General features: G+C 29.8%; 1 protein-coding gene across 2 annotated transcripts; it reads right to left on the reverse strand.

Moving 5' to 3' along the window:
* Positions 1–319: 319 nt before the first annotated feature.
* LOC101237502 (armadillo repeat-containing protein 10) lies at positions 320–20,550 on the reverse strand. 2 transcript variants are annotated; one of them, XM_065818555.1, is made up of 7 exons: positions 20,447–20,550; positions 11,207–11,316; positions 10,578–10,712; positions 10,037–10,225; positions 9,864–9,941; positions 9,643–9,786; positions 320–641 (listed from the first exon to the last, which is right to left on the reverse strand). In XM_065818555.1, exons 1-7 carry the CDS (start codon positions 20,454–20,456, stop codon positions 474–476), a joined length of 834 nt encoding a protein of 277 aa, XP_065674627.1. In that variant the 5' UTR covers positions 20,457–20,550; the 3' UTR covers positions 320–473. The 2 variants fall into 2 exon arrangements, with proteins under 2 accessions (XP_065674627.1, XP_065674626.1); XM_065818554.1 differs by lacking the exon at positions 20,447–20,550 and adding an exon at positions 20,225–20,404.
* Between the last annotated feature and the right edge of the window lie 468 nt (positions 20,551–21,018).

Here is a 21,018-nt window from a genome sequence, read left to right on the forward strand (position 1 = left end):
CAATACCTCTGGTATTAATAAGGGTGTTCTTAACTGTCTATAGCATAATAAAACGTATTAGGTAATTATTTAAATTTAGTACATTTTTTGTGTCCAAAAGTTTTAAAATTTTTTTTATAAAAATTTAAGATGAAATGCCATTTATTTTTGAGACGAAAATTTTTTTGCTACTTCAAGAATGCCGCAAAATAGCATTTAATGAGGTGCCTTTTATACCGACCTCGATTTTAAAGCGTCGAATCACAAACTACTTGATTCTAAAGTCAACACTTTTACAACACTTTTACAACAACACCTAATAAATAATAAATATAAAAAAAAAAAAACTCAATAAGAACAATCTATAAAAAGATTTAAAACTTTACAATGTTAAAAACAAATATAGCTTAAACTTTTTAACTTAATAAATTAAATCTTTAAAAATAATTAACAAAAGAACATTTTTTACTATTAAAACAAAATAATTAAAAAACTCAAATTTTCAACACTTCAATTAAATCTATATCGTCTATTGAAGCATTACTTTCTATACATATAGGCTCTCGTAAAGACCTTAGCGAACGTGCTGCTTGTAAACGGATATCTTCATTTGTATGTAGAGTTAACTTTAATAAATTTTGACGAAGCCGCTGACTTACAAACTGCAATAGCAGATATATATATATATAAATATATATAAATATATATATATATATATATATATATATATATATATATATATATATATATATATATATATATATATATATATACAACCCTTAGATGTTGTCCGAAAGTTTTTTCGATATTTTGTTGACAAAAAGTAAAAATTAAAATGCAAGACCGGAATTTTTTTTTTTTAATAATGATAGACTGCCTGCCCCAACCAAACCCTCAGTCGATGTAGCAGCACTCCCTTGCGGGTCAGGCTATTTGTCAGTCGATGTAGCAGCACTCCCTTGCGAGTCAGGCTATTTGTCAGTCGATGTAGCAGCACTCCCTTGCGAGTCAGGCTATTTGTCAGTCGATGTAGCAGCACTCCCTTGCGAGTCAGGCTATAAGATAGTCGATGTAGCAACACTCCGCGCATGATTTACAGAAAAAAAATAAAAATAAAAACATTTTATTAAAAAAAATAAAAATAAAAACATTTTATTAAAAAAAATAAAAATAAAAACTTTGTTTATATTGTTAAAAACATTCAAAATGTTATAAAAACATTCAGAATGTTTTTAAAAACATTCTGGTCAATTAAATTTGCGTTTTTGTGGTTTTTTTAAAAAACGATTAATTTGTAATTAAATTAATGGTTTTTACTTTCGTCCAACACGGAAATGTTGGACGAAAGTCAAAAGTAATTAAAAGTGACGTATGTGTTGGCGTAAGAATCACTTTTTTCCTTCCGCTCTTCCTAAAGCCAACAAACTATAGAACTATATATATATATATATTATATATATATATATATAGTTCTATAGTTTGTTGGCTTTAGGAAGAGCGGAAGGAAAAAAGTGATTCTTACGCCAACACATACGTCACTTTTAATTACTTTTGACTTTCGTCCAACATTTCCGTGTTGGACGAAAGTAAAAACCATTAATTTAATTACAAATTAATCGTTTTTTAAAAAAACCACAAAAACGCAAATTTAATTGACCAGAATGTTTTTAAAAACATTCTGAATGTTTTTATAACATTTTGAATGTTTTTAACAATATAAACAATGTTTTTATTTTTATTTTTTTTAATAAAATGTTTTTATTTTTATTTTTTTTAATAAAATGTTTTTATTTTTATTTTTTTTACTGTAAATCATGCGCGGAGTGTTGCTACATCGACTATCTTATAGCCTGACTCGCAAGGGAGTGCTGCTACATCGACTGACAAATAGCCTGACTCGCAAGGGAGTGCTGCTACATCGACTGACAAATAGCCTGACTCGCAAGGGAGTGCTGCTACATCGACTGACAAATAGCCTGACCCGCAAGGGAGTGCTGCTACATCGACTGAGGGTTTGGTTGGGGCAGGCAGTCTATCATTATTAAAAAAAAAAATTCCGGTCTTGCATTTTAATTTTTACTTTTTGTCAACAAAATATCGAAAAAACTTTCGGACAACATCTAAGGGTTCTATATATATATATATATATATATATATATATATATATATATATATATATATATATATATATATATAGAACCCTTAGATGTTGTCCGAAAGTTTTTTCGATATTTTGTTGACAAAAAGTAAAAATTAAAATGCAAGACCGGAATTTTTTTTTTTTAATAATGATAGACTGCCTGCCCCAACCAAACCCTCAGTCGATGTAGCAGCACTCCCTTGCGGGTCAGGCTATTTGTCAGTCGATGTAGCAGCACTCCCTTGCGAGTCAGGCTATTTGTCAGTCGATGTAGCAGCACTCCCTTGCGAGTCAGGCTATTTGTCAGTCGATGTAGCAGCACTCCCTTGCGAGTCAGGCTATAAGATAGTCGATGTAGCAACACTCCGCGCATGATTTACAGTAAAAAAAATAAAAATAAAAACATTTTATTAAAAAAAATAAAAATAAAAACATTTTATTAAAAAAAATAAAAATAAAAACATTGTTTATATTGTTAAAAACATTCAAAATGTTATAAAAACATTCAGAATGTTTTTAAAAACATTCTGGTCAATTAAATTTGCGTTTTTGTGGTTTTTTTAAAAAACGATTAATTTGTAATTAAATTAATGGTTTTTACTTTCGTCCAACACGGAAATGTTGGACGAAAGTCAAAAGTAATTAAAAGTGACGTATGTGTTGGCGTAAGAATCACTTTTTTCCTTCCGCTCTTCCTAAAGCCAACAAACTATAGAACTATATATATATATATATATATATATATATATATATATATATATATATAGGGTTAGGACTATTGTAATTGTAATGAAAACAATAACAGTAATAATAATTATTGTTATTGTTTTAACTTAATTTAGAAGCAATAACAATACTTGTGATTTACAACTATTGTAATTCTGTAATACAATAACAATAAATATTATATTGCAATTCATCTTTGTAAAACAATAACAATATCTAAAAAAAAAAATGTATTGTAATGACCCACTACAATAACAATAAATATTGTATTGCAATTCGTCTTTGTAATAAAATAACAATCTATTATTATTGTAATTAAAAAAATTATTTTAGTGTCAAAATTGTATTAAATTGAGCTGAATAAAATAATTTATGAATGTTATTTTTCATAATAGTAAGGCTATCATCAGACAAGCAATATTTTGGGGGCATTTAGAGCTTAGAAATACATAACAAGATAGGTGATGCGAAATCTAAATATGTAAAAAATAAAATTTGCAATATTTTATAAATCCGTAAATATAAAATAGCAAAAATAATAGTAAGTTCGTCAGAGATGAATGTAAATACGTTAAAATACGTTAGCTTTTCTACTTTAATGTAAAGTAATACAGTACAATAGTTATTGTAATTTTTATCAAAACAATACAATAGTTATTGTAATTTTATTACATTAAAACAATACAATACAATAGTTCTCGAATTTTATTGTATTGTTAGAAAAAAAAACAATACAATATTTATTGTAATTGTTTTTTATCACAGCAATACAATACCAAAATAAAATTTTTTTATTGTTTCTGTAATATTACAATACAATATTATTGTATTGTAATACAATATTATTGTATTGTAATGTGTAATTGTATTTAATTTTTACAATTACAATTACAATAGTCCTAACCCTATATATATATATTATCAAGAATTATTAAATTATAAAAAAATTATTTTTTTACATCTATAGTTTAAAAAGCATATATAAAAAAATATTCAATCCAATGTGAACAATATTAAATTGAGAAAAAATGATGAGATGTTTGATAAAACTATTTGGAAATTATTACCTACCCTTGATGCAAAGATATTTAGTCAATTACCAACTAATGGAGAGGTTTTACGCCATTTTCTATGTTATAAGGTTTGATTTAAATCTAACTAATGAAAAAGAAGTTGCATCTGTTATTTGTATCTATTATTAATTTACATTATTATCTGTTACATCATGTAGTTTGAAAAAAAGTGAATATATTTTAAAATGACAGGAAAAAAAAAGCTAATGTTAGAATGATACTGCATCCGATACATCTTAAAATAAACTTGATTAAAAATGTAAAAAAAAATGTTATACGGCTCAACTTTTGAGTTTTACTAATAAGTTGTTATCTCTGTTTAATATTGCAGAAGATTTGATTAGAAAAGATACCTCTCGTTACATCAATAGTCAAACACCAGATTTAGATCTCTCAGATCAGCGTCAATTAAAAAAACAACTTTTGTCAACTAAAAACTTTTGGGAGATAAGACAACTTTTGGGAGATAAGAGTTATAAAAGTAAAAAGAGCAAAAACAGAAAATTGAAAAAGAGAAAAGTAAATAAAAAAAGATCCAATAAAAAAAAAGATAGATATAATGTACTGCCAGAATTTGATGATGAAGAAAAAATTTTCAAACAAAAGGAAGAAAATGCTACAGCTAGACAGAAAAAAAAAATAGGATATTAGAACATCTTAAAGTTTCTTTAACGGCTGATAGGTTGAATCTATCCAACAGAAAAGGATCTGAGATTATTTTAGCTATAACTGAAGCATTAGGTCATATATTGGATAAAATATCTATTTCAAAAGGCATAGCAAGTAGATCAGGTAATAAAATTCAAAAGCAAGTTTCTGATGGCATTAAAAAATCATTTATTTCACCCACCTACTCTTTCCATTCACTGGGATTTAAAGCTGGTATCTGAGGTATGTGGTAAAATAGAACTTTTAGCTATTGTAGTAACAGAAAAAACAAGTGCAAACAAGGAAAATTGTTGAGTGTGTCCAGGATTCCCGACACAACTGGGTAAGTCAGGCAACAGCAACCATAATGCTGTAAAAGTCTGGAAAATAAAAAAAAACTTGTAGCAATGATTTTTGATACAACTCCATCAAACTCAGGTAGGATAAATGATTCTGCAAAGTTAATTGAAGAACACTTTACTATGGTGTGCCTGGCAACACCATATTTTAGAAAGAGTTTTGTACTTTATTGTTATAACATTTTTTGGAGAATGTTAATCTTTAAGTTAAGAACCATATAGATACTTTAAAAACGAAGTATGGCCTAAACTTTTATTAAGTTCAGATACCACTTTTAGAAAAATTAAAATTGAGGAACCAGTATTTAAAAACAAACAAACAAAAGTAATAATTTTTTATCTAGTTTACTTATCTGGTCTCATAAAATATTAAGAGAAGATTATCAAGAATGTTGCCAACTTGCTGTGCAATAACTGAATGCAAAACAAACAAATGTACAGTGGCATAAACCTGGGGCTTTCCATCATGCTAGATGGATGCGTAAAATATTGTACACATCAAAAATGTTTGCTTTTGTTGAATTGGCAGAATATGAAGAAAGTTATATAGAGAAATAATCACAGTTTTGTAAATTTACTGTGAATGCTATTTTATGTGAAAATGTGGCTTACATATACAAACACAATTAATGCATCATTTAATCACTTGGAGTTCTACAAAGAAATGCTTATTTATAAAAAACTGACAATGATATTTCTGTTGCTGCCCTTGAAATATTTAATCAGCATCTTTGTTATTTAACCGAAGAAATGCCTCCACTCTCACTATTTTCTGATAAGGCCACCAATCTCCATAAAGCTAAAATTGCTAAAATAGTTCTTAAAAATGTAAGAGAAAACTGGGAACATGATGGTGGTTGCTTAGCCCAATACCCCAAGTTTTTCAAAGCTAACACAAATTTTCAACACACGTTTGAGCATATTATACCATTGAAATCTGCAAATGGTACAGCCGAGCAAGCTGTCAAACTAATTCAAGACTATGCAAAGTCTATTACCAAAGATGAAGAGCAGAAAGGATTTCTTTTACGTGCAGTAGAACACCAATAAATAACAAGCAATTCAAAAACTCAATTTTTGAAAGGTTAAACAATGCCTATATTTATTTATATCTATATTTTCATATGAATTTTTGTCTATTTAAACCAAAAAATTTCATGAAACCGATTGAAAATCTGAAAATAGTTTAAAATGAAAAAAATCATGTGTATATATATATTAGGGTGGTTCAAATATGGGTCATTGTAAAATTTCAATAAGAGTGGAAGCTTATAAGGTGCCCAGATATTGGTTTTAATTATCAAAAAAAATTTTCGTTAATGTTTAAGGGTGGCCCACGGGTCCTTAACTTTTTAGTTTTGATGATTTTTGTTGATTTTTTGGAAATTTCAATGCCCGTGGGCCACCCTAAAACAACATCAACAAAAAAAATCATCAGTAAACTCAGAATGAGTAATAGAAACAAATAAAAATGCACTCTTAATGAAAATTTTTATGTAAAAATTCTAAATGAACCTGAAAAAAGTTGGACGACCGAATATTTTGCTTTTTCAACCATTTTCTTTGTAATTTCTTATGATGACATTTTAATCATTTTTTACAGTTAAAATCTCATAAATATGGATAGAAAATCATTTATCAGTATAAATAATATTTTTTTAAGATAATTTAAAGTTAATTAAGACAATCTAGACTTCAATGTACTCTATAACCCATGTATTTTCTCAGCGTACAACAGTACTGAGTACAACTGTACACATTTATTCCGAACTGGCAATAAGACTGCAAGTGACATCAATCAGGTGTTTGAATTAATAACAAAATTTAAACAAATACAAGCGAAGTTCTAATAAATATGTTTATTCTTAAATATGAAAATATATAAAGTTAAATTATGTTATGTATTATTATTTCTTTTATAATTAAATAGATAAAATACCAAAAATTCCTGGAAAAAAGCAAGAAGGCAGATGAAATATTCATAGTAGGAAGATCAAGGGACTCACTTCCATCTAAGCAATTTTCCACAGGAGAAGAGATTATTCAGTATTATCTTCACCTTCGTAAAATCATACCTTATGCTGCTCTGAGAAATCTTGCCTGCTGTACCAACAGTAACGGTTTTACACAAATCTGTCCAGAAGATAAGAATCACTGCTGTATTATGTCTGAGCTGGTGGTTCCTTGGAAGTTTGGGGGGTATAAAACTCGTGATGTACAGAATTCTCTCAGGTTTGTTTCATTAATATTAATATAATTTGTAATTACTTGACCATAAGTCTTTCATCATTAATTATTTTAGGAAGGAAGTTGAAACATTGCTGAATAACTACAAGAAGCTGCAATCTCATAGAAATTGCAAAAAACCAGCAGAAATTATGAAGAGGGAGAACTTTATAACAAAATCTAAGAAGGTATTTTGGATAGGATATAACATAGAAGTATTAATTGAAGACATACAACAGGACAGAAAAAGAACAGCTGAAGCCAAGAAAGAAGATATCAAATTTTTGAAAATACAAAAGGAGAAAAGGACAGGTTACATAGGACCTACTGACACTAACTTCAAAAAGGTAGCTGAGAGAGCTTCTAAAAAGGTTTGTGGAGATGTGAGTGAGAAATCTGATGAGCAGTTGGTGGAAGACCATGATGAATTAGATACTTCTATAGATTCATAAAGTAATGCAGGTGATGCTAATGAAAGTGATCTGGATGAGTTTGTTTCCACATATGTTCAGGCTAAAGAACATAGTGTACTTTTACCTAAAGATATTCTCAGGTCTTTCAGTGAATCAGGACACTGCTATTATAAGCAGTGTAATAGCTCTCTCAGGAGGAAATGTTGGTAAATATGATGTCTCTAAATTATCCTCTCTCTCAGAGCCATAGAACATGTGATCAGTTCAGAAGCTGAAAAGATTCGACAGTACATCAAGGACCTGGCCAACTCTGGTCATAAATTGATTTTTGTTCATTTTGATGGAAAGATAGTAAAAGAGTATACAGTAAATATTTCATTTACTCAGGATAGACTTGCTGTACTAGTGAAAGTTAATGGGAAGGCTGAGTTACTAGGTATTCCTCCTATTGATTCAGAGACTGGAGAACAGCAGTTCATTGCTATTTTTGATCTTCTAGAGAATTATGGTCTCACTAACCAAGTACAATGTATCTGTTTTGATAACACTGCATCAAACACTGGAAGATTCCAAGGTGTAAATACCAGAATGTCAGAAAATTTAGGACAACCACTTCTCCTTGCCTGCCAACACCATATTCTGGAGTGTCATATTACTCACTTCTGTAAGATATACCTAAGTAGTAATTCTACCAGAACCAGATAACCAGCTGTTTAAAAAAATCAAGTCAGTCTGGAATGATCTAGAGAAAGATATACTGCCCTTGAAGAGGATTGAAATTACACCTGAAACCTGGATAAACCAACAGCAACAGGAATCTGAACAGTTCTACAGAGATTTAATCAACAATAAGACATACAAAAAGGTAAAATGAACCATTCATTCTAGTACATGATTGTTCTGTAACTTTTGTATGTATTTTAATGTTTAAAAATAATAATAAAATACAGGATGGGAAATCAAGAAAAGATTACCAGGAGTTAGTTGAGCTCTCTTTGATAATTGTTACTAAGGAGGAGAGGTTCAGGTTTCATATGCCTGGAATTGTACACCAAGCCAGGTTTATGGCTAAAGCCTTGTACTATCTGAAAATGTACCTTCTACTCGATCAAATTCCTGGTCTAACTAAAGAGAACAAAGAGGAAATACCTGATATGGCTATGTTTGTCATTATATTTTATGCTCAATGGTTCCTTAGAGCTGAGTTGCCAGGTGCTTCTCCATATCATGTAAAAATAATAAAGGCTTAAAATAAAAACATGTAAACTATAATAAGGCATGACTGGTACTTAAGTCCAGTTTTAGTTGTGTTTGCTTTAGCTGATAAGAATTACCCTGATAAAGACGAGTTAGCTCAGAAACTCTATAGTAATCATTTGGACAGACCCAATGTCTTCAAACTGGAGCACACTGAAGTAGATAAGGTTGTTCACTCACTAGACTACTCCCAAGATCAGCCTCCATATTTAGCATCTCTTGTTACTGAGCAATCTTGGCTGATCTTTGATAAGATTGGCCATGAGAAGGGGGAAGTGCAGTGGCTTAAAACCCCTTCACAGTTCTGGGAGCTGAGTAATTTTTATCTAGAGTTTGAGACTACCATCAAATCTCTAGATGTAGTCAATGGTTATTCTGAGAGAGCTATCAAATTAGTTCAGGAGCTTTCATTAAGAGTGCATTTTTAATTGTTTCTATTACTCATTCTGAGTTTACTGATGATTTCTTTTTTCCCCCCATTGTTTTAGAGTGGCCCACGGGCGTTGAAACTTCCGAAAAATCAACAAGAATCATCAAAATTAAAAAGTTTAGGGCCCCTAGCCACCCTTGAACATTAACGAAAAAAATTTTTTTTTATATATAAAACCAATATCTGGGCATCTTATAAGCTTCCACTCTTGTTGAAATTTTACAATGACCCATTTTTGAACCACCCTAATATATATATATATATATATATATATATATATATATATATATATATATATATATATATATATATATATATATATATATATATACATACATGTAATTATACACACACACACACTCATATATATATATATATTAGTAAACCTCACCTCAGTTGAAGCAATGGAAAGCCGTTTTCCATATTGCCATCTACGATGTAGAGAAGAAAGAACATTGGCACAGCAGTGGACAGCTCGAAGAAGACACCTTTCATCTTCTTCAGGGTGTACAAATCTCTCTACTGATCCAAGCATCTAAAATATGTCGTTTTAAAAATCTGCAACATTTAGGTGGAAAAAGCAACTTGCCAAAAACTATTAAAAAACCGAACCTGAACATCAACTTCTAGCATATTCTCACTGATTTTCGTGTTACTTGAACAATTTACCAGAACACGTAGTATTTGTATCTTTAAACATATAACAAAAGTTAAATTATTTAATATATTTTTGTTTTAAACATACCTTAAAAATTTACTTTTATTCAAATTAAAAAATATATTACCTTGATTTGCAAAATTTTACATTTTTGAAGAATCTCACAAAAAGTATTTATATGAACAACAATAAATTCGTGATTCTCCTCCAAGGTTGTTAAGTTCGTGAGAGAATTCAAAACTGCAATATGCAATGTAACAGTTTTGTTGTTCATCTTGGTAGTTTTTAATATATGTACTAAGGTTGGAATGTATTCCTAAAATTATAAAAAAGTACAACAAAAGCAAAGTTAGAGAAGCATTTCAAATTCTTGATTGTATCGATTAATCTTATTGGCTGGTTATTGTTTTAACTTGTACTAACTAGTACTCAAAAAATCTATATTAAACCTAGATATGCTCTCAAAACACTTAAGTGCACATTTCTTTTTTAGAGAATTGAAATTTTTTCTGTTTATATATTTTAACTTATACTGATTAACTTGTACTCAAAATATCTACTTAAAGTTATTCAAAAAATCCATATAAAGCAAATTCTTTTCTTTATGTAATATTAACAAGTTTTAATTGACAAGTAAAGTAACTATTTCAATCAGGATAATACATTACCTTTAAAATACTTTGATTTCTTTCGTTGTTAGACAGGTTATTGATAAGAAGAGCCGCAGCCAGCTGCACTTCTTCATCACAATGATTTAATAATTTTGCTACTATGTGAAGATATGATAAATCATGGATTCTCACCTTAAAAAATATATATACACACATATTGTGGTAACAATAAATGGCAGCAACAAATTAAAAACAATTTAGTAGGTTGAAATTGATGTTGTATACACTTTTACTGTGTAATCCAATACTTACACCACAAGTATTATAATAAAATTAATTGCGATCTAAAATTTCTAGCATCTATTGTTTATGAAATTTGTCTATTTGTCAACTGCTATTAAGGTTTCTTTAACACTGTAATTATTACCTAAATATATTTTGTATTAGTTATTGGTATCAATATTATAGTCTTCAATTTATCTTTGTCTCAAAATTTAACATGCCATAAAACTACATTTATGATAAACCTTATAAACAAACCATGAACCTATTTTTGTGATAAACCTTATAAACAAACCATAAACCTATCTTTATTATAAACCTTATAAACAAACTATGCGGAAGTGCAAAATAACAAAAGACTTAACCGTGAAAAATAAATTTTTTATTATAACAAACATTTTTACTTTGATTATTGTAAAAACGCTTAACTCTATGAGCTTGTTTAAAACATTGAGTAAGGGTTCTTTCTTTACTTCGCTGTCATCTAGTGTTTGGAGAAGTTCTAACAGCTCATCTAAAAGTAAAATTACTAAATACTCAATGAGTATTTTTTAGTAGTAGTAAAAGCTATTTTCTATAAAAAAATTTTTGACAATATAAAACAAATAAAATTAAAATGAATGGATAACATATTGTATATGGGAACAGATAAACGAATAAAACTATAAAATAATAGACAATATAAAAACTATATAAAAACAAAAAATATCTGTATCATTCAGTGTAATGCTCTCTGCTAAAAAAAATATTTTTTTTAAATATTACTACTTTGAATTGAGAGAAAAGAACCACATTCATGTGCAGTGTGTTAGACAATGTTTGCTTTTGTTATTAATGATGTTATGTTGCGAATTACATTTGAAGTGAAAAGTTATGTTAGGAATTGCACTTGAAGTGAATGAATGTTTTGAATTGGACTTCAAGCAAACATATGTTGTGAATTACACTTGAAGTAAATGAATGTTGTGAATTGCATTTGAAATGAACAAATGTTGTGAATTGCACTTCAAGCGAACAAATGTCAAGTGAACGAATGTTGTGAATTGAACTTGAAGTAAGCAAATGTTGAAGCAAAAAAAGGTTTTTATAACAGCAATTATAAAAATATTTTCTTTACAATCTTTTTCACTCACTACAAGTTGTTTAAAATTAATAGTCTGATTACAAATAATTAGATACGGCTGGATCTTTTTCTCTTAGTATTTTCTACAAATACTAACATGGATGCTGCTCAAGCAAGCTATCACCACTTGTTTCATTAATCAAAACTCAATCTTCCATGACTCATCATTCAGCAAAGTTTTATAAACTAAGCTTTCTTTTCCTACAATTGTTTCTTCATCCTCAAAATTTTTATTGATTTAATTTTTTTCCCTTAAACATTGGTGGTTTGGCGTTCTCTCCTGTCTTCATGTTTTCGTGACATACAAAATATAGTTTTGTTAAGTCTTGTGCATTCTTGCTTTTTAAATCTTTTTCTGCTTTCACAATCATCTGCTTTCTTGCTTTTTTTTTCATTGCTTTCTATTCCCAATTTAAATAGAGGTTTTGATTGCATCCTGGTTAATTAAAAAAAAAAGTTCTTAAAATGAAAATTTTTGAAAACATTTTCCAGCAAAATGAAAGGAGACTAGTTTCTTATTTGAAGAATTTTATGAAAACGAAAAAAAAATTCTAAAAAAAAGTCTAAAACAATTTCATAATCTAACTCATATATTATTATTTATCTAAAAATATGTAAAGTAAATGCTGTTTATGAATTTGTATTTGGATTGAAATAATTTTCTGCTGATTTTAATTTTACATGTACCAACCAATGCATAAAGGTTTGTTCTAACTTCAAACACTGCACACCTAGTTAGTGCAAAAAATTTGACAACTTATTCTAGATAGAATAAGTTGTATCAAAAAATAGAAAAGCCTCAATTTAGCCTGTTTTACTTTCAGTAAACCGGGTTAAACCCAGTGAGGTTAACCAAACAAAAATAACAAGGGTCACTAACATGCATGGGTCTATGGAGGTTCAAGATATACTTTTAAAAGTGGCTTCTCTCGAAGGAGAAAAACAGAAAAAAAGTCGCGATTTTGAGGAGAAAAAGAAACATAAACTCCAAGAAAAAGAACTTTTTTATTGTTGCAAACTGCAATGCTCTTGTGTAGAAGAATGTCTTGCAAAATCTTTAAAAGAGTGTTCGCAATGTCATTCCATTCTTAAATCTGTATGTACTAAAATGGCTTGTCCCATTGATAACAAAAAGCCGACAATGATTCTCCCTGCATCTGCAGCATCATCCTCTAATTCTTTAAAAAAAAAATCTATTTTGGTTCTGATTCAAATTTTTTGCATGTCTCTTTTTCAGAACATTTTATGCTATTATTATTCATTTTATGTTAATCAAAAAATAATTATTGCTGTTATTAAAGCTGTTATTGTATTAAATCTATATTTTTCTTATTATTTTTTTATATTTCCTATTATTCAAAATATACATTGTTATTGTATTAAAAGCTAGATTTCCTACTTTAAAGCTAGTGACCCCTTAAAGACTACATCCATAGCACTGCGAAAAAATACAAAATAAACATCTTTAAGAGTTTGTAAATTAGTTAATATTACATTGGTGGATTAGAACAAGTCTAACATTATCTAGAAATAAGATAATTGCAAACTTAAAATTAAATTATTAAACAGTAGGAGGTTATAATGCATAAATTGAACCATTTTTAAAACTAAATATTTGATTTGCATTCTCTTTTTGAGGATTTTTAAATTGTAAAAGAGGTAAATTTTTAATTAATTTGTCATCTAGAATGTTTAGAGATACTGATTCAATCATTGTTTAACAATTTCATTGACATTAGTGGAACCCAGAGATGAAAGTCTATATGTGCAGTGTTTAAGGGGTATGTGTTTTTTAAGGGAATTCTACCTGTATATATATATATATATATATATATATATATATATATATATATATATATATATATATATATATATATATATATATATATATATATATATGTAGATTTATGTAGATTTATGTATATAAATAAAATATGTAAACTAGTTAAAATTTACATTCGATATAAAAAGAAGTTTAAAATAAAGGAAATGAAATTATGGTATAGCAAATCTCTACAATTCTGATAATGGTATCTCTCATCAATAATATATTTTCATTCTAGTTTCAAGCTGAGTCTTTGCATTCCAACTATTTAGATATACAGATCTTTTAATGATTGCTTAAAGAAATGATTGCTTAAAGCCTTCAATTGTTCAGCACTCTGGTACATATACCAGGTTATCTTATTTTGTCACAAATGGCAAACCATTGTTCTGAAACAATCCTTTAGCACTTTTTGACTTTAATAATCGCCTTTAAAAAGAAAAAATAATAGCTAGAGCTAAATCAAAAATTCACTATAATAATGAAAGGCTGTTACCTCTCCGCATCATTATGATCAGTTTATTCAAAATGCACATTTCATACTTTACTATATACTTTTTCTGTACTCACACAGCAATTTCGATGACACATTCTAAAGTCATTCCTTTTTTTTTGAATTTATAAGACATGACACCTTATGATGACATTGCTAACAAGACAAGACATTTTTCAATGCTTAAACTAGTCAGCATATTTATTATAACCTGACCTTTCAGAAACATTAAATGTATAAAGTATACTATTTGCAGTATTTGTTGAGTTATGAGATATAATATGAGAGAGATTTTTGAAACTCAGTGTAATTTTATTATATAGAAAATATTTATAGGTAAACATATTTAAGGGAGATGCAAGTTTAGAAAAACCTTACAGAACAACCAATATTCAATGAGCAATTTTAATGATTCTAAAATGCACCCAACAGTAGTTTGTGAAAAACCTAGATAACTGCTTTTTATTGGGTGTACAAATGTTTTTTTTTTTTAAGTGTTAACAAAATGCAATGAAACCAGATCAGACCACAATAAGTCGTTATTATGATTACTCTTTAATAAAAGATTTTAGTATTTTTTTGATGGTATGCTCTAAGTAAATATTGTAACTGAAAGAATAAGCTATTACAAAGGAAAGACCACATTTAAGATCACCTGTTCTAAGCAAAAAACTGATAACTATTGTTTAAGACTGGAATATATAGCTGTGGTATCCGCTAATTACGCCAGTTTAGAAATAAAATTATCAGGAAGATCATTAATATAAATGAAGCAACAAACAGGACCAAAGAACAAAACTTTATGATGCCCAAGAAGTTACTGAAAACAAAGGAGTTACCTTCAAGAACAACTTTAGTACTGCAGTTTGTCCTTAAGAACAACTTTAATACTGCAGTTGGAAAAAAATGACTTTAATAATAAACAAATTTTAAAAACTTTTCTAGATACACAATATGAAGTGAGCTTATAGAGTAGGTCAGAATGCTAGACTTTATTGAATGTCTTTGCTATGTCAAGACCAATAGTTCTTGCCTATTTGCTTCCACCTAATGCACGATAAAACCTTTCAGTTATAATGGTTAACAAGTCAGCAGTAGAAAATGAGAATTGAAACTTATATCGATTGTCAGAGTGCAAGTTGTTAAAATCAAAATTCAAAAATATTAATAGTATGGAAATTGAATGGGTGTTATAGAGGTCAGAGAATTTTCCAGAATTTTTTAAAACTAGAACCACAGATGTTATTAATCAACAAGTAAGAAAAAAAAAATTGGTTAAGTAAGTTATTAAGTTTGGTTAAGTAAGTTAAGTAGTTATTAAATATTTAAGAGAGCGATGAGGAGAGTTCCAGAGAATTTTGTAAGTCTTTGGAAGTTGTCCAGACTACAAGCTGTGTAGAGCAGTTTAAGTGAGACTTGAATCTCTAACAGTTTTACAATACACAACTTTCCTCCATCCATCCAGGCAATCACATTGACATTTTTTTCCCTCGCTGGTCATCATTTCACATTTGTATCTTTTTCACATTATAGCAATTGATGATTGTCTTTTTTTTAACAAGTAATAAATCAGGGCAGTGCTTGTCTTTGGAAAACTCTATTATAGTGATCAAATATGATTTTAATGTGGTTAATATTTTTATTTTCATTCATTTTCTTGCAACAAGTTCACTTCCGTTAACTCTTAACTGCAACTCTTAACTCTTAACGTTCACTTCATACCATAATCACATAAATTTGCAACAAAATGTATCATAATATACCACATACATAAGTGTCTTTTAACCTGATATATTGCAGCTTGGTTCAAATCCAACACTTTTTAGACTACAGGTAACAGTATTCTTATTGGTTGTAAATTTTATATTTTGCAGATTTTTCCTGTTATGAAAAAACTTGGTCATATATAGAAAGCAAGAAAAAACCGAGAATCTTTTAGTTTGACTTAATCAATCAGAATCAATTCAGTTAATCTTAATAAAGTCATTTGAAGTTCAAAATCAAAAAAACCGTTGCAAAGAAAAACCAAGGTTTATTTGGTAATTTAAATTAAAGTATTTGAATACAACAGACCAATACAACAGACTACACAAATACAAAAGACTACACAAATACAACAGACTACACAAATACAACAGACTACACAAATACAACAACTACACAAATACAATAGACTACTCAAATACAAAAGACTACACAAATGTAATAAACTGCAAAAAAGATTACTCAAATACAGATTTCTTTTACAAAACTATTCTATTAAATACTAGTAGTTTTAAATTTACAATCTGCTCACAAGAAGTTAACAATCTGGGGATGGAAGGTGGAAAAAGAAACTTCCAAAGCAAATTCCAAAGAGCTGATGTTCGAGGAAAAAAAACTAGACGAATAAGAGTTTTTGGAGCACTTAGGAAAAGTCACAGAAAAAGGATGAGACTCAATTGAATGACGAGTAACACGAGAATGGATTTTAGTAGATGGCACAAGAGACACTGGCTCATTATAACTGTGCCCATTATAATATTTGTAGAAAAGAGAAATAGAAGCGACATTACGACAATGTGATAATGGTTGGAGGTTGGCTGCAAGAGCAGGTCCAACTATGTTTACAACACATTTTTGCACCTTGTCTGAAAGAGAAAGAGCATCATTAGAAGATCCGCCCCAGATATGGCAACAGTATTCCATACAAAACCGGATTTGAGATTTATAGAGATTGAGAATAGAATCTGAAGTAAGAAAGTGTCGAGCTCAATAAAGAGATGCAACCTTAGCAGATGCAACAGATTTGATATATGGTTTCCAAGAAAGATTGGAAGTAAGAGTTAACCCTAGAAGATGAAGAGTAGATGACTCATAGAGTACATTACCATTCATAAATATAGGAAGATCTAAATTTTTGCCATAACGATTGGGTGAAAAAAATTGAGTTTATCTGAATTAAAGTTCACCAGCCACTGTGAGCTCCATGCTGTAGCAGAAGTGAGATTCTTTTAAAGCTCAAATGCACCCTCCAAGCAATGAGAGAGTGTTGTTATCTTATCATGACAAGAATAAATGGTAGTATCAATGCAAAAGAAATGAAAATATCTGGAAGATCTTTAATGTAAATTAAAAAGAGTTTAGAGCCAAGGATTGAACCTTGAGGAACCCCAGAAGTTACAAAATAAGAAGAAGAGTGCTGTCCATTGAGGACAACTTTTATACTACGATTGGAAAGGAAGTATTCAATAATCTTAAAGATGTTGCCAGATACACCGTAAGAAGAAAGCTTATAGAGAAGACCAGCATGCCAAACTTTATCAAAAGCTTTAGAAATGTCAAGAGCGATGACCTAACTTCTCCACCATTATCTAATGCACGATAAAACCTATAGGTTATTACTGTTAGCAAATCAGCTATAGAACAAGAAGATCGAAATCCATATTGATGATCAGAAAGTAAGTTATTAGATTCAAGATAAGAAACTAAGTGTTTATTAATTAAAGATTCAAAAACCTTGCTTATGATAGGAAGAAGACTAATGGGACGGTAGTTAGTAGGGTTGCCAGATGTCCCGATTTTACGAAAGAGAATTCTGCGCCAAATATGTAAAAATATTTTTTTTACTTAGTTCTCCTTCGTAAAATCGGGACATCTGGCAACCCTAGTAGTTAGATGAATCAGATCGCTCTCCAGAACTTTTGAAAATAGGGATAACAGATGTCGTTTTCCAGCAGGCTGGAAAACAAGACTCTGATAAGCACTTGTTGAATAGTTTTGAAAGTATAGACAACACCTCCGGAGAAAACGTCTGCAAGACAATAACAGGTATGTTGTACGGGCCACAAGCTGTAGAAGAGTCTAAGCAGGAAATCACTTTAGATACAGAAGCTGGAATGATACAAATGTCAAGCAATGGATCAACTTGTTTGACAGTTATATCAGGTAGAACGCAACTAGTGGAATCAAGAGATGATATTGGTGAAAAGTTCTTAGCAAATAATTCAGCTTTGTCTTTAGGTGAGGTGACAAAGTCTGAGCCATACAAGAGAGATTTGCCCTTATTATTGATACTACTAAAGGTTCTCCAGAAGACACGAGAGCCTGGGTTTGCAATGAAATACAAGATTTCATGACCTGAGAATAGCAGGCTTTGGCGTTAGACAAAACCTTTTTACAATGGTTTCTAGCAGTAACAAACAGACATCTGTTTTCTGAATTGTTTTGCTGATAGATATGGAAGAAATGGTTTTGATTGGCAATTACAGCAGCACAATGTGAGAAAAACCATTGAGAGTGAGACTTGACCTGGAATCGTCGAGAGGGAACAAAAGATTCTATGCCAGCCTGAATCCACGAAGTTATGTAAGAAGCACATTTGTCAACAGAAAGATGAAAGATTTCTACCCAAGGGCTATCAAGAAGAAAATCACGGAAAGAGTCCCAGTCAGCTTTAAGGTAGTTGTAAGAGGTACGATGATAGGGGGATTCAGATGATGAAGAAGAATGAGATAATAGTTTTAGAGAAATCAAACTGTGATCAGAAGCACCCAAGGGTGAATGTGGAGAAACTGAGCACTGACTAGGATCAGAAACATGACATAAGTCGAGTAGGGAAGGTAAATGATTCGGGCTGTCTGGAAAGCGAGTTGGAAAGTTGACTACTTGAGTTAGGGATTGAGAAAAGCAAAAGTTGTGTGCTTTAATGCCTGCAGAGTCACTTACACTAGAGCCAAGCCATTCAGTGTGATGAGCATTAAAGTCACCGACAATAACAATATTACCTGATGGATATAGAGAGAGGGCTTGGTCAATTTGATCAGAGATAACATCAAAAAGAGTGCAGTCTTGAGATGAAGGAGAGCGATATAGAACAAAGAGAAAGGCGATAGAGTGAAGTGGTGCTAAACGAAAGCACATGAAAGAATAGTCTGTGGATTCAAACCTAGTTTAACAACAAATAGGTGAATTCTTACGAATGTAAATGCCCAGGCCAAGCATGTGACTATTGGAGTCTTTACAAATTAAAGGAAGATAACCATCAACACTATAATCGCAAGATGACACAGCTGAACTCAAATTAGTTTCACAAAGAGCAAGTAGGTCTGGCGAACTTTGCAAGAGATAAGATTCAACAGAAGAAAAGTTACTTTGAAGACCACAACTATTAGTGAATGATAGGTTTAGGGAACTTGGTGATGATGATGGTTTTTTGTGTTTAATAATTTTTGGTACTTTATTCATTTTTAAATTAGATTGAAGAACTTGACTCAAAGCATAGATAGTACTCAGAACACTGTTTAACAGCCCAAGCAATCGCCTCATTACTATTAATAAACCATAAGCTGTAACAAAGGGCTCCAAATGTGGCCTTGACAATGCATACCAAAAGTACAAACAGGGATACCACCCATGCGCAACATGGCACTGTTAATACTTTGATATTTTTCAGCTGTTGATGGAATTAGTCTCTCTGAGAGCTACCACAGAGTTCGGGAAACCTGGCTAGTAGCCGGCCACAGAACCATAAAACTGAGTTTTAGAGCTGTACCTTGATTAGGAGATAATAGAATGAGTTGCCTAGTCATAAAAACAGAGACACAAGCAAAACCCATGCATTGAGTCAAGAAGATCCAGCATTCAACATCCTTAACTGGAAACAATGTATTAAAAATACATTTGCGCCAGCCTAATAGATAAGGTAGGGGTGAAAGGCTGGTCAACAGATAGAATCTGTTTACCCCATACCCTGTTTACCCAATAAATAGAAAACATGAATCTGTACCAATGCTGTTGTATAAACAATTTTCTTGAGCAAAATATAAAATTCATTATTAATCAGGTGTTCTGATAAACACTTTGAGACAAGGAGTAAAAGTTAAAATGAACATTTCAGTTGCAGTAACATTAGATTAGCAATCATACATCATAAGCCTTGGTATGTCTTATAAGATAATTTATATAAAAAATTAAACAATAATCAAAAAAATTAACAACACCTTTTTCTGCAACCTTTACTTTTTTTTTAGATATATAATAAGTAAGAAAGCCATAAGCAGCACAAGTAAATGCTAGCGATCCAATAACATATACTGATTTCATTATAAAGTCAATAGAATCTTCATTAGAGTAAGTTTAAATAAATATATACTAAAAAACAAAAACTCATGTGTAACATGCATGACAAAATTATTGGTAATGTGAAAAACATGTGTTATTACCTTTTAACATCTCTATTTATATTGCTCTCTTAAATTATCTTCTTTTCCTGTTCTCTTATATCATTTACTTGGTTCATAAAGCCAAAAAATGTGAATTTTGAATTTATTGCTAACAGCTTTTTAATATTAGGCAAAGTTTTAACAAAAATATTTCAGTGTTTTTTTAATGAAATATATCTATAATTCAGTGTTTTTTATTAAAAAATTAAAAAAAAAATTGTAAAATATATGCACATTAGAGTACATTGTACTTTCAAAACTTTTGATTTTTAATTTGCCAGATAATTCTTATGGTGCCACTATATGTAAATAATGACTTTGGGAAAAAAATTTTTTTTACCTGTGTGGTATTGCAGCTTTCGGAAAAATAAAATTGATCATTTATGCATAAATGGGTTAAAATTTTTAATTCATTGAAATCTAAAACTTTTTAGGATTTTTTTATATATTACCATATGGTATGAAATGTGAATAAACTTTTTTTTCCGAAAAATAAATATATGAGTGGGGTAAAAAATTAGTGCGTTAAAAGATTAAAATAAAAGTATTAAAATTACGAATTTAAAACAATC

This window comes from Hydra vulgaris, chromosome 14 (assembly GCF_038396675.1).
Source record: "Hydra vulgaris chromosome 14, alternate assembly HydraT2T_AEP".
NCBI classification, from domain to species: domain Eukaryota; kingdom Metazoa; phylum Cnidaria; class Hydrozoa; order Anthoathecata; family Hydridae; genus Hydra; species Hydra vulgaris.

Excerpts from the sequence above, each read along its gene's own strand:
- LOC101237502 (XM_065818554.1), bottom strand. The coding sequence starts at position 20,327 with ATGAAATCAGTATATGTTATTGGATCGCTAGCATTTACTTGTGCTGCT. Across the intron at positions 10,713-11,206 it reads GCGTTTTTACAATAATCAAA|GTGAGAATCCATGATTTATC; the intron begins GTAAAAATGTTT and ends ATATTTTTTAAG. Across the intron at positions 642-9,642 it reads TTTCCATTGCTTCAACTGAG|TTTGTAAGTCAGCGGCTTCG; the intron begins GTGAGGTTTACT and ends CTGCTATTGCAG.